We start from the raw sequence: 15,044 nt of genomic DNA on the forward strand, positions 1-15,044 counted from the left end.
CTAGTAAGAGCCTAATGTGTGGAGTTATTTTTGCCTTGGATTTTGGATTGAAAGTTAACATTTAACTTGTCTTAAGGTTGCCTTTTGAAGTGACCTCTGAAATCATCAGGACGTGTTAAATAAACATGATAATCATAACTCTTACAGGTTTCTGTAGCTGGATCAAGTGCTGGAAGAGGCTCTCCAGCTGTAACTCTAGTGCAGTTGGCTTCTGGACAAACTGTACACGTCCAGGGAGTGATTCAAGCCACACAGCCATCAGTTATTCAGTCGCCGCAAATGCAGGCTGTTCAGGTTAGCAAGGTTTTTGCTTGTTTTATTTATGGATTTTTGTATGTATGTGGGAATGATATGTGGCACTTTTTCTTCTTTGATTTCCACTTTGGATTTGCAGCTTTCCTTTCAATGAATAGAAGATTCGTCCTTTACTTCGAGGCTTTGACTGGTTGCCAACTCATAACAGCAGGCACAGTGGCCTGTAAAGGTTGTTTCATAAAGGTAACAAGAAAATACCAACCAGAGTCTTGGAACCATCAACTTGCACAACATCTAATTTATGTAAATCATGTGATTCCACTTTAGTGGCTTATCTCACTTATTTTCTCTTTTTGCTGTTTCACTACTTTCATATCTTGTCTCATGAGTTGAAAAGTTTCCAAATGCCCTAATGAATTTGTAGAGAGCCTAGCATAAAAAAACTCTTGCACCAATTAAAGTATCTGGATGCCAAACATATTAGAAGAGGAGCTTCTGTTAATACTATTTGTTGTGTATAAGTAGAGTCCACAACTGCATCTATACACAGTATAGGTGTTAAAAAAAATAGTGTGAAACAATTAGCATTTATTTGGCAAGCCTCTATGAGTTTGACCTTGCTAAGGTTGGGAAGCCAGGACCAGTAGCCTAAATGTCAAGAGTGTTCACAGCTTTTTACAATGAAAAGACTTGACAAATATATCTTGTAACTACTCTCAAGTGGCCAGTCTTAAGATTTAGATATTTTTCCCTTTAGTAGAGTATATCTTGCCCACTCTTTTCTCCAGACTTATGAGTCAGGTGGCTGAAGTGCTTCTGTCAAAAGGAGGTGATATCTTTGGATAACTGGGTTCTACCTTCTCTTACTTAGGACTGGAGGAAGACCCCACATTTCACCCTGAAATTTATTGGCAATTATTGCAATATAAAGAGGACAAGGACAATTTGTCTCACCAGCTTGCTTGAAAGGCGAGCAGTCCTTCATGTCTAGAACTTCTGAGTAGCTTTTAGGTCTAACCGCAGGTAGATAAAGAGTTGTATGAGCATGACAAAAGATGCATCTGTGAGAGATGTGCAGTCTCTTGGCTAGTAGGGAATGAAGTACTGAACCTCTGGCCATGCTCATCTGTGGGACCTGGCAGGTTTCAAGAATTGCATTTTTACAGGTGGCTAAAGGAAGCCACAGGTTTGGACTGGACCAACCTTGTGAGAGCCAAATAAGTCTAAATTTCCAAAGAAACTACTGTTTTGTGGAAGTGTTTTTCAGCAGCAGTTTCCAGCAGACTGAGCCCTATCATATAAAGCAAACACACATTTGAGAGCCTTTCCTAGTTTATTTTACTATTTTTCTTCAACTTGGTATAGTCCAGAACAGGCCTAGTAAAATAGAATACTTGCCCTACAGCTTGAAGTCACCCAAAAGCGGAAGAATTTTTCTAAGTCTTTTGCCAGCTTCCTCATTTATTAGTAAAATAGCAGCTAATTACAGTGTTGGAATGGATATTGGATCAACTGCAGCTGCTTCTCCTTCTCTCAAAATTAGAGTAGACACAGGGAAACATTTGTGCTCAATCAGCTATTTCCAGTTGTTTCCCTTGGTTCCTGTTCTGTTATTTAAAAAAGGCAGGGCAATTCAGTCCTTTGGGATTGCACAGCTATCTGATGGGCTGGCAGGCCCCACTGCAGGAGAAGTGAAGACGCTTAAACACATATTGCTAAAGCACTCTCCCTTACCATTTGGCGTGATCTCCTTATACAGTTGGTGTTGAACCAGGATCTACACCCTGCTACAGTGTGGGAGACTAAGGAAATGGTATAAACTGATTTTTGTGAAAAGGAACTTAATTCCATCTGCATGTTGGCAACATGATAGTCTGGGCCATCACACAATATTTTCTCCTACTTTTAGTGGGTCTGATCAGAGAGCCTGATTAGACTGAGTATTTTAGAGTATCATCACATTCTGCCTGGAAAAAGCACTTGTCAGAAGTCATAGATCTTTGTAATGGAAAGCATTTAAGAACACTTTACAATTCAGATCATCGTTTTGAAGATTTTTTTTCCCTCGCTCCATCTCTGCATTTGGTCAGGCATCAAGAGCAAATGCACAGGAGTGGATAGGGTCTAAGAAGAGGGGTTGATGAGTCTTCCACCCTGATACTGAGCTTTGACTTCCATAGAAAAGTTGGAACAGTGCACTGGAGTTGAACAGTTTGAAGATGTGGCCCAGAGTAGAGAAAGAACAGAGATAGCCATAGCATGCAAAATGGAGACTCTGGAATTTTCTTCAGGAAAACAACCACATTTTGGTTTGTCCTTTTCCAAATGAAATGTCTCCAGCTGCCCCTAACTCCTGGAGCAGAGGGTAGCCCTCTCTCCTTAGGAGTAGCCTACAACAATACCTCAGGGGTTAGGAAGGCCTAGTATGCTTGTGTCCATCTGGGGGTCCCAGGGTGTTCAAGGCTGCCAGGCTCCCATTTGTATGGGCCAGCAGGGCTTCCAGATCTGGAGTAAGAGCCCTGACTTGAGCCAAGGTTGTCAGGCTCTAGGTTGTATATCAGTGACTCTGATTTTCCATTTGATATGATGAAAAGCTGTTGGTTCAGGACTTACAGAAAGTTAATTGTAAATCCCTTTCCTTGATGTAATTATCTAGTGGCATGTACAAATAGCCAAGAAATTACTTCCATTGACTGTGGTCATTTGCTCAATGAGCTTTCTGTGTTTGAGGCTAAACCTCCAGCAATTTGTGGCATAAGTGTGTCTTGCAAGACACCACTCTGTTGCTGGAAAACATCATGCTTCTGCTCTGTTCCTCAAACTTCAAATATGTTCCAAGTCTGCTTTGACTTTCCTATAACTTTTGCTGGGGCAATTCTAAGATTATACTGTAAGACAGTGTTAATTCCTTTTTTCTGATGCTGAAGATGAATGAGCCAAACTGCTTGAGAATGCAGAATCTGGCTGGGATGGGAAGAATCAGCGTAGCTTAAAATTATTTATGTGCATGTACTTGGAAATATCTCTTATGGTTCTGAGCAGTGTAGGCACTGCGTTTTACTAAGATGTCTGACATCATATCCATCAGGTGCCTCCTGCGCAAAGTGATTGTGCATAGAAATAGAGTACAGTAAAGTCAGTAAGGGGAAAAAAGTTCAGGTTTTTTAGTTCTCCTTTGACTTGTAGCTCTTTGAAGGTGTACTTGCTGTCTATTCATAATCTGTGGATGAGATGTCTCAAGTCCATGTACTTTGCAAAATCTTTCTGAAAGCATTCCTCACTGAAGTCACAAGTGCTGCTTTCTGGCACTCAGTGCTTAGGGTCTGCCAACTATCTCAGTTCTTTCTGCTGGTCCCGTGCCCCATTTATGCTGCTGGATTTGACCAATTAAATTAATTGGGAAAGTTTCTTATGCAAAATTGAAACTGACTTTAAATATCCTATCTGAAGGTAGAGACTGTTTTAGCTGCAGGTTGTCACTTTTTAATTCCTAAAGAGAAAGTAAAATGAAAAAACAATGCTAATGGAGTTCTAAGAAAAAGTTAAATTATAAACTCCCATATAAACTCCCAAAAGTTAGAAGTTTGTAAAGTTTCCACAGCTTTATTTACTGGTCCTGTTGTGCATATGCATATCTTTAGATGATCATTTATGTTGTTAAACATGTTCTTTTTTTCCTCTGTACTGTGCCTGTGACGTAACTTTAGACGTTTTTATATCAGCAATATTGTGTTATTGTGAAAGATGCATTCATACAATATTTGCATTTCATATTTAATTTAACTTTCCTTGTACATTAAAATTGATCCATAATGCTCCATTGACTACCTGCTGATCTTGATATATGGCAGAAGTACCAAAATTCAAATCTGGCACTTGTCCTATAGTCTGCAGAAATGAGTACACCAGTTTTTCGAGGCTTCACCTCATTGTAAACATGGAAATTGCTTGCAAACCAGCCACCCTGTTATCAGCTTCTGAAAATCATCATTTCATATAATACAGAAATTTTGGTATTGTAGGTAGCACCAGCTGCAGATGCAGATGAGTCTGCGGAATCTGAAGGTGTAATTGATTCTCAAAAACGCAGAGAAATACTATCAAGAAGGCCTTCATATCGGTAAGTTCATGCTTGTTTTAAACTGCCATGTACTAGTCATAACATTGGTAAAAGTCAGGCACTCAATATTTTTTTCTTATAAGTGTGGATTTAAAAATATACTTCAAATTTTTTAAATTATGTTTTAGAAAAATTCTGAATGAACTCTCTTCCGATGCTCCTGGTGTTCCTAAGATTGAAGAGGAGAAGTCAGAGGAAGAAGGAGCACCATCTGGAATCCCTACAATGGGAGTGCCAACCAGTCTATATCAGACTAGCACAGGGCAATACAGTATGTATGCGAAAATGTTGTATAGCATTGTAATTTAAAAAAAAGAAGTGAATTTCTGTTTTTTGCCAAGTTGAAAAGCAGCGTAGTCAAATAGTGAAGTGTGAATATGTAAAAGCAAACTAAGTATCTTTATACTTGTGTAAGTGAATTGCAGCTTACATCTGCCCTGGTTACATTAGGAAAAAGAAAACGTCTTTGTCTTTTTCCTCTCATCCTATAGCATTGTTAATTCCCCAAATTAGGGGTAATTTTGGAACTGTACAGTCCATTAAAGAGTTGAAAAGCGAGGTGTTGGATGAAAGTGACAATGTTGGTGTCTCTTGTCTTTTATGTACACAAATATTTGTACTTGTACATGGAGGGAAATTTTGTTTTTCATTCTGTATCTGTTCTTAATGTTGTATTTTATGTCTATGTTGTTTGGAAAATAGGATTAAAACATGAATGTAGTGCAATGCAAAATTGTACTTGACTATGATTCACTTCTGTCATGACAATTTAATATTACTTTGCTAATTTGGTGCAAAATATCAGTACAACATAAAGTTGTATAACATAAACTAGTGTTTTCATTGTATTTAAGTCTCTAACTCTGTCAATATTCAACTCAAGCCAACTGTACCTTACTGCATATCACATTTTATAACAGTTACAATCTGCAGATAATTTGTAATGAGAGAGAGAGAGAGACCCTATTTTAAGACACAAGCACAGGGCTGGAGTTCAGTTTCTGTCTTGTCTGTTATTTGAGTTATGCCTTATTTTACAACCTTAATATTGAAATAACACTTTTCTGTATGGAGTTAACCCTATATATTGTGGTCTCCACCTACTGAGCTTTTTTCTAAACAGTGTTAGAAAACTCAGCTTCACCCCAATATTTTCTAAAGATTTATTTGAAATTTACTTATAACATTTCATGTCTCATTCTGCTGGTTTCATTGTTGTTTAGTCATTTCTTGTCATGGGTTGTTTCCATAAATCTTTTTCCTTTTTTTTTTTATAGTTTTTCATAGAATTTAAACAAAACTTGAAGATTAAAGTGAGTTGGTTATATTTCAGGTCTTCTCATATTCAGAAATAATGAAGAGCTCTTTTAAATAGAGCAGTGCTTTTCCTTTGATATAATGGCAGGAAAGTAGTATGCAGTTCTGCTGCTTCCAGTGACTTCTGTGAACAAAGGAAGCTTATTAATACATTAACAATAGAAATTGAAAAATTGACAGAATATTTTTTCAAAACATATTAATACGTCAAACATTCTCAGAATTCCTTTAGCTGCCTTTTAAAATTGGTAAAACAAAATGATTTTCAACACTAAGAAAACAAAATGTATATTTAGCGTTGAATTACCTCCTGTTCTTCAGATCCATTGTTACACTGCTATAATGATGAACAAATGAATTCTCCATAGTATCTTTTAATTCTTTGAATCTAAGGAGTAAGAGCTTCAGTTCTATGACACTGTCACTCCTGCGAGGTGTAGAGTTAATGGTCTTACTATTGGGAAGCGCTCACAAGCTTGTAGCAGTCAGCTTTAAAAGGTATTTTATTAGTTGTGCTCAGCTTTAAATGTAGAGTCATCTTGACCAAAGTATAATTTCATAAGACCAAAGTAAAATTTCATAAGACAACTCTCAGTGAATTTGTTTTAAAGAAATGTGAAAAATGCATTCCAAAATATAGCTGTCCCGGGAGAACCTGAATGTCTTTGGAAGCCCAGAAGTAAAGCATGAGGCAAGAATTGCTGAATAAAAGAAAATAAATGTCAGAAGATACTATCTGCATTTGGAAATTAAAACAATATGCTATGAAGAAATCTTCTGTACATATAATTAAATAAATACTCAAGTTAATTATGATCCAGTTTTGCTTCATTGTAGTCCATGTGAATTTGGCAGTTGATGTGATGGGAGCAGAACTGGGCCCTAAATTGCTTTTGACATCAAGAATCAATATTGATTGTTCTTACTGAACATAACAAAGAATAAATGTTTCTTCAACGTGAAAATTCCTTTGGCTCAGCTTTTCTGTGTTTTCCTGGTCAGAAATCTTGCTGTTCTCTGTCATCCGAAATATAACATTTCCTCTTAAATCTTTTTGATCTTGCATTGGATTAGTTTTGTTATGGTTTCAGTGAACATGATCTCTGTCATGCAAGGAGAATTTCTTTGGGTTTGTGCAGAAACAACGCAGTGATTCTTCAAACCTACGTGTTTATGAGAAAGTAGTAATTCAGATATCTTAACTCAGGGTCAGATCCATCTGGGGGCCTGTTTTTCACTAGTTGGGTCCTTGTCTTTTTCTTGGCAAAGCTGCTCAAAATTAGGTGCTTTTTTGTCAAGCCTGAAAAATTTGTGTGCTTACATTGGTTGATATTTCCACCTCTTGGGCCTGAGGATATTGGTGGCAGTTGTGGGCATTCTTATATAGGTTTGCTGTGTGTTGTTCGGTTGTTTTTTTTAACTTTCATATGATGATCCTCTGGAGAAAATATTCTTTAGGATGGCGATCTTTCCCCTTTTATGTCAAAGAATTGCTCTTGTGGCAAAGTCTATGCAAGTTCTTTAAACTAGTGCTGTTTTATTATAATTAAATAAATCAGTATGTTTAAAAATCAGAATGTTTAAATTTTGAAAATAAGCACAAATTCCTGTTAATAAGATTTAAAAAAAATGGAATTGCACATCAGTTTCCTTGTGTTATACTTTTGCACATCTGTACTGTAGCATTTTTCAGACAGTGTAGCATTTTTTTTCTTTTCTCACAGTATTCGTTCAGTACTTTGACTTTGGATTTTGGAAAGAGGAGGTGAGAAAAAGCATCACCAACAGCGTGCTTGAATTAGCAGAGTACATAGGAAATTTAATTCAATCTTATATAAATGCACTTTGGCCTGAGCCTAGTCTATAGGAGTCCTGGCTCCTGCAGTTTTTTGTCTAAATAAAAAGTCAAGTTAATAGCATAAAACATGTTTTCCATGCTTAGACTCATTTAATCTATAGTATTTGTTAAGTGTATTTGCAATAGCCTGCTTAAATATTAGTTACTGTTAAAGGATACAGAAACCAACCTTCAGAGGCCATGCTGGGCCAGATTTGGAAATTTCGTCTTTAAAACCTTTTTTTCGTTTAGGCTTTTTACTCTTGTTTATTAGTTCTTTAATCTGAAAAAGACCTCCTTTGTAAGTGAAAGAGACAAAAAACTTTAAAACAATCTTGTCCACTTTCTATTGTAGATGCACTAATTTTCTTGATCAAGGGAAGAACTGTAGCAAAATGCTTCTGGAAATGCTTCAGGGGTGTAGGTTGTAGCCGTGTTGGTCTAAGGACATAGGCAGACAAGGTTCCTTGGGCGAATTTAATATCTTTTATTAGACCGACCCAAATAGTTGGAGAATAGTTATATTCTGGAAATGCTTTCATAGATTTCATAGATTTCATAGACATTAGGGCTGGAAGGGACCTCGGAAGATCATCGAGTCCAGCCCCCTGCCCAAGGGGCAGGAAGTCAGCTGGGGTCATAGGATCCCAGCAAGATAAGCATCCAGTTTGCTCTTGAAGGTGTTCAATGTAGGCGCTTGAACCACCTCCGGTGGCAGGCTGTTCCAGACCTTGGGGGCTCACAACAGCTTATGCTGTTCACTTCTGTCAGACCAGTATTTGAAGGAAAAGTTAGAATTAAGATTCAGTCAGATTTGTATCAGTGATGGCCAAGTTGCTACTAATTAATGGCAAAGAGAAATTTAGGGTTTACCATATATTGCCTGACTTCTTGGTTTTGGGCCTTGTATTTTGAGGCTCAGATATCCTCAGTTGTGGATGAAGAGTACTTAATATCAGGTTTCTCATATCCTCAGGAGGTGTTAGGACATGCAAAAAAAACTTACACAGTGTGGGGATGCCACAGTTAACCTCTGTGTCAGCTTTAGGGCGATTTAATATAGGAATCCACTGTTTAGCTTCTGTGTTGTTACCGGTCACCATAGTATTTGAGGGCCTTCTATATAAAGTCTCTAGTAATAATGAAGCTGTTGGTAGACTTCATGAGGTCTCTTCTAGGGTCAGAGCTGTGCTTACTTCTGGTGGGAGTTAATAGGATCTTAGGAAAGTGTGGTTTGGAAGGGGCTTCACATAGTCATCTAGTCCAGCCCCTTGCTCAAGGCAGGTTCATCCTGGATCAAACCATCCCAATCGAGTGTTTGTCCAAACTGCTCTTGAAAACTTCCAGGGATGGAGATTCTCCAGTTCTAGCTAGCCTTTTCCAATGCTTGACCACTCTTATAATTAGAAGGTTCCTCTTAATCCCCAACCTGAGGTTCCTTTGCTTCAATTTTTAGTCCATTGTGCATAGTCCTGATCCCTGTGGTCACAGAGAAAAGCCTGTCTCCATCCTCCCTATAATCCCCTTCAGGTATTTGAAGGCTGTTATAAAATTCTTCTGCCACCCCCAGTCTTCTTTTCACCAGATTAAATAACCCTAGCTGTTTCAGCTCTTTTCCTCATAAATCATACTTCCTAGGCTGCAAGTCACTTTTGTTGCTCTGCTCTAGGCTCTTTCCAGTCTGTCCACATCCTTTCTTAAGTGTGCAGCCCAAAACTGGAGTTGCGGAATGGAAGAGATATAACTTCAATTATATATATCACTTAGGGTGAAAAGGCTTCCTTAAAGAGGAAAGACATACTGTGTTTCTTATGGAAGGTTAGTTTCCCCATTCAAATGATTCTGTAGAGAAGCTTGTTTCATAGGTACAGTCCCTCAAAAGAAACATTCAGTTCTCATGTGCTTTGTTCTGGGATTATAAGATGCGTATTGTCCAAAGGAGTACAACTTTCTTGGTGATTCATGGGTTAAAACTTCAGCATGATCCCTTAATTTTAAAATTGGAACCAGTACTTTAACCTGGAATTAGAACCAGCAGAACTGGAGCTCAGGCCTTTTGCTTACAGTGGCTTGAGGCACAGAGTTGGACTTTGTGCATCATTTTCAGAAACGATAAGTTCCGGCCAAGAGGTGACAGATGCATGAATTACTGTATCCAGGTCTTTGTCAGGGAGAAAGATGAAGTTTCTTAGCAAGCTGGAGGCAGAAAAAAAAAAGCATGACCCAGTCCAATTTCACAAGGAGCCAAATAGGACCCAGAGGGTGGCTGTATACATTCCTTGGAAGATGGAAACAACTCCTTAGCCAGCTCTTTGAAACATTTTGCCATTTTGACCATCATAGCTTGTTTAGTTTTGGCTTTGGCCAGCTGATTTTCATCCAAGAGTTAATTTCTTATGCATTCTGAAATATTAGTAGGAAGTGGTGGTTGTACCATTGAGTATCATGGCATGCTGTTGGCAAAAAGGTTCTACAGCATCCCGTTATCTCTGACATTTGATCTCATTTTTTTAAAAGGGATGGATCTAGCACGATCCCTATACAGTCATGCAGGTAGGAGCCTTTAGAGAGGAGGAGCTGGTACCTGTTGGTACTCACTAAGTTCTGATGGAGCAGCATGGTTGTAGTGCTGGGCCACCTTCTACTGAGGTATATAAGTGTATTAGTAGTACCTGGCTGTCTGCTATGTTAAAAGCCCTACATGCTCCTAGCATTATGAGCAAAAGAGATCTTCCTTTAGCTATGCAAGCCATGATTTTTAAAAATAAAATATATTACCAACCTCAAGCAGCCAGATCATGAGTTGAGGCACACAGGAAGGGTGCAATTTATTTAAAATATGACATTTAAAAGAATAATAAATATCAACACTCCCCTCTTCTGGGTGGTTTTTTTTTGTTTTTTGTTTTGTTTTTTTGCTTTAGATTTCATGTTTTCCAGCTTTTCTGTGCAATTGTGAAAAGTAAAAACTTCCTTTTTAGAAATAATGAAATCTGATATTTTCATGTATTCCAATGACTCCAAGGAGCTGAGGCTTTAGGAAAACCAGCAAATGTGAGAGGTTTGCTATAAGATCACAAGAGATGGCGGTGCTGAATGTGTGCTTAAACAGATGCATATGCCATCTTGCACCATTTAGATACTAGGGTGATGAGTGCACTTTAAATATCTGGATAGAAAAATATGTATTTGCTGTTTCCTGGGGAGTAGCTATTCCTTTCATAATGAGTATAAATGAATATATTCCTGTTCTTAAATGACTACTTGTGAACATCTGTTTAAATTAGCATACTCCTAATTAACTAAATGTTGTTAGAATACTTTGTTATGCAGACCTTTACATCACATGGAAGTATTTAAATGTGGGTAAGATTTTTACATATGTTATCTTACTTATTTTTGACTGCATACAAATAGAATAGATTCTGATTGTCAAATATTGATACCCAAATATTCTCATATATAGGACTTTTAAATCCTTTGAGACTAAGCCTGCATGTGAGAAAAGGAAGAAGTTCCAGACCCTCAGCCTTTCTTCTTTCTGAAACCCAAGTATTTTCCATCATTTGGAAGGGCTGGATTAATTTCAATTTATTTTTCCTCTCGAGTTTGTTGGTATTGGCAGCAACTTTCTTCCCCATGTTTCTGAAGGATTGAAAGATACTGCTCTGTTTTTTATCATCTATCATTCTCCTTTTGCATAAAAAGAAGAGCATTTTAAGAGCCTCAGGAATATAACGTAAAAACATACGCCAAGAAGTGCTTTCCCAGTCTGTCACAAAACTGATGTGAAGCTAACTGAGATGGCTACACATGGGAGGCCAAAATATATCAATCTAGGCCAATTTCAACACAAACATAGTATTTGCCCTACAAATTTGTTTAAATATGGCTATGACTAGAAATCCCTGCCTAAGGGGTTGGGGAACCTTTCAAAAGTTGCATATATAAATATGCATGATTATATATGTGTATGTGTAAAAGTTGCATATATAGCATCTTGCATGTACATATTTCTATTCTTAATGTTTCTCTTTTTCTCTTTCAATATTTAGTTGCTATAGCCCAAGGTGGAGCAATCCAGATTTCTAATCCAGCATCTGATGGAGTCCAGGGATTACAAACATTAACAATGACGAATTCAGGAGCTCCTCAGCCTGGTGCTACAATTGTGCAATATGCAGCACAGACACCTGATGGCACGCAGCAGTTTTTTGTACCTGGGAGCCAAGTTGTTGTCCAAGGTATCGTTTTGTTTTACTGTTTAAGTTATTTGAAACTTTCATTATGTGCTTTTTTGCTTGCGTTCTGGTTTTTGGCAGTGTTAAATCAGCGAAGAATTGTTAATTTGAGAATTTAGTGTTAGGAGATGAATGGATTGCTTTGCTCAGTAAAGGCCTCTGCTCTCTTTTCATAAGAATTAATGAACGTTAGAGGAAATGTGGTAAGGAAGGAACAGTGTGATGAAATTGCTTTCTGCTATGCCCATTGTTTTCCTTGCCAAAAGGTGTTCAATAGTAATACAACAATAGGAGAGTTTCTGCTGTTTGAGTTTGGTAGAATGTTGCTGTGAAGTTGCTTCACATTTAATAAATGAAATTAATTTCTGACTTTTCTAATAGTTAAGTGTTTTAATAAAGATTATATGACATTCTTATAAACTGTAGATGCTTGGGGAGTAACAGGGGTATAGGTTGTAGCCATGTTGGTCTAAGGACATAGGCAAACAATGGGGAGTAACAGGAATGTCTTGTATAGTAGTTTCCTACACCCCCAGGTCTCTGGTAGGAGCTGGATAGGGAACAGGTTGGAGACCACTGCAAGGTTAGGGATATGGAAGATGAAACGATTAATCAATAAGCCCAGTGATGGGTGCCACACTTCAAGAGGGATGCAGAGGAAGGCCACTTGTATGGTCAGAGGCCTGCAGGCAAAGCCCTATGAGGAGAGACTGAGGGACCTAGATCTCTTCAGCCTTTGCGAGAGAAGGCTGAGAGGGAATCTTGTGGCTGCCTATAAATTCATCAAGGGCGGGCAGCAGGGACTAGGAGATAGTCTGTTTACTAGGGCACCCCCTGGAGTAACTACGAACAATGCCACAAATTGATGGAGAGCAGATTTATGTTGGACATTAAAAAGAACTTCTTCACAGTAAGGGTTGCCAGAATCTGGAATTGGACTTCCAAGGGAGGGTGGTGCTCTCCCCTATCTTGGGGGTCTTCAAGAGGAGACTGGATAAGCACCTAGCTGGGGTCGTCTGACCCCAGTGCTCTTTCCTGCCCAGGGCATGGGGTCAGACTCGATGACCTACTGAGGTCCCTTCTGACCCTAACGTCTATGAACTTATGAATCTATAACTGGTTAGCTTACTGGTTATTGTTCAGCATGGGGCAGAGTGCAGTCCAGAAGGGAAGCGGGGAGGGGAAGCTGTGTGGTGCCCCAACAGGAACTCGAAGGCTGCCAGGCACAGCAGGGAAGCAGGAGGAGGGGAGGGCAAGAACAGATTAGTACCCATAGCCTCAGGCTAAAGAAGAAAACAGTGGGTAGCCTCATTGTTATATAAGCAATTAGGTGATTGTTCACAGGTGCTCCCTCTCCTGGCATGGGGGCTTTGCCTAAGCTGTGTTCTCTGGCAGGGCTTGAATTGTAATGAACTGGTATGAATTGGAAATTCTGGTATTTAAACTGTTGAAATATACAGGATTTCAAGTGTTGTTATGTTTATATTTTATACAGTATAAAAAAAATTCCAAACTGTGTTCTTATTTTGTGAAAATGCCTAGAGTACATGTATTTCCCCCAAAACAAAACAAAACAAAACAAAAAAACCCCACAAGATCTAGCATAGCCTTTTCTGATAGTCTGTTACGTGGAATCAACACATTTACGTCAGTCAGCATAGGGAGAGGTAGTGGAATTTACTGGGTATGTAATTCTTAACAAATCCTTGAATGTGTGCCAGGAGTACTGGAAAGGACATGCAAGAAATCCTTTGTGTAGGACTGATTCAATCACCTTTGTGCTCTGTGTGCACTTAATATTATGATAGCAGAGTTTATTGTAGTGTAGAAAGAAAACCATTTTGCTTTATGGCTGTTCCATCTATAAAGCCTTCACTACTGGATATGGCTAGCTTGCATATGATCTTGTTTTTTTGCAAGAGACATTGAAATAAGAAACAGAATAAGAAAGAAAACACAACAGTACCACATTTATCCAAATCCAAGACAACCCCCCAGTAGTTAGATTCTGGACATGGAAAATTGATAAATTTGTTATAATTTTCCATGTCTAGAATCTAATTATTAGAGAGTTGCCTTAAATTCATCCCCTGCACTGCAGCTGAGAAAGCAGTGGGAAGGTAGGTGGTAGGGGAGGCAGTGGCAGGGACAGGCAGAAGAGGGGAGTCAAGTAGCTTGATCCCTGCCCCTTGCCCCAACTGTGCCTGCTCTGTTGCACCACCCCGCGTCTCCCTGGTCCCCCTTTCTCCCACTCCCCATCTGCTTGTGCCCCCTCACCCTTTGCTGTTTACCTTTGCTCTGATTCAGGCAGGCTCCTGCTCTGCTTCAGCCTCAGATTGGTTGTTGCGGCAGCTTAGTTCTCTAATAAAAGGAAGACCAATCTCATGAACTTTGCCAATGACGTTTATAATTAGGGTGACCATAATAATTTGAGGGAAATCCGGGAGAGGGGGTGGGGCTGGGCAGGATATGCACGCACACATGCACAGACCCCTGACCAGGAATGGACCTAGGCAGGACAGCATGGCACATCCCACTTCCTCCCATGGCTCCCAGGAGCGGGACTGGGCAGGATGGACACACGCATGCACTTGCATACACACGCCTACACCCTGTGGCTCCTCCCCCCACAACTTTACAGTACAAGTAACTCTGCAGTAAAGTCCCGACCAGGGAGCAGCCCATTGGCTGGGCTCCCTGGAGAAAATTAAAGAAGTCTCCCTTTGCCCCGAATCTGCCCACATGTGTCTGGCTTGTGACTCAGAAGCCGCACGTGCAGGTGGGTTCCTGCCAGTCTGGGACTTCTGCTTCAGTTTTCTTCAGTGGCCAGGATGCTGAGAGTGCCTCCAAAATCCAAGACTTAAGGTCACCCTATCTATAATGGATATACCAAATGAGTTGCTTCTGTAGTCCGTACTGTAGAACTAGGGTATCTCTATTTTTCCCTTGTGGTTAAATCAAATACACAGGTTTATAATGAGTGCCATCTGAAAAGTAGGATTTCTAAGAAATTTTATTTTTCTTTTAAATGGCTCATTAAGTCTGGCTGCTTTCGTTCTTGTGCTGTGGTTCTCATGATGGAGGCTCATGGGCTTGTGTTTAGTGCTACTAGACTTAGTCTGAAGATAATTGAGATGGTGCTATAACTTGTAGCAGTGCTGTCTGTAAAACTAGACCACAGTATTATTCCAGGGCCAAAAAAATAGAAACCAGGAATCAAGCATTACACTAATATCTCATGCTTTGCTAACAGGTTGCACAAGTATTTGTATTG

At 39.2% G+C, this 15,044-nt stretch overlaps 1 protein-coding gene across 4 annotated transcripts in view; it reads left to right on the forward strand.

Annotated features, from left to right (window-relative positions):
- CREM (cAMP responsive element modulator) overlaps nt 1-15,044 on the forward strand; it is a 42,510-nt gene that overhangs the window by 12,999 nt on the left and 14,467 nt on the right. For 3 of the 4 annotated variants that reach the window (XM_059729158.1, XM_059729157.1, XM_014609051.3), the window contains exons 3-6: nt 148-294; nt 4,278-4,375; nt 4,504-4,646; nt 11,585-11,773. In XM_059729158.1, the coding sequence (XP_059585141.1) occupies nt 148-294; nt 4,278-4,375; nt 4,504-4,646; nt 11,585-11,773 (577 nt within the window). Of the gene's footprint in view, nt 1-147; nt 295-4,277; nt 4,376-4,503; nt 4,647-11,584; nt 11,774-15,044 lie in introns of those variants that run through there. The other variant, XM_019498519.2, reaches the window with a different exon arrangement.

The sequence above is a fragment of the Alligator mississippiensis genome, chromosome 5, assembly GCF_030867095.1.
Source record: "Alligator mississippiensis isolate rAllMis1 chromosome 5, rAllMis1, whole genome shotgun sequence".
NCBI classification, from domain to species: domain Eukaryota; kingdom Metazoa; phylum Chordata; order Crocodylia; family Alligatoridae; genus Alligator; species Alligator mississippiensis.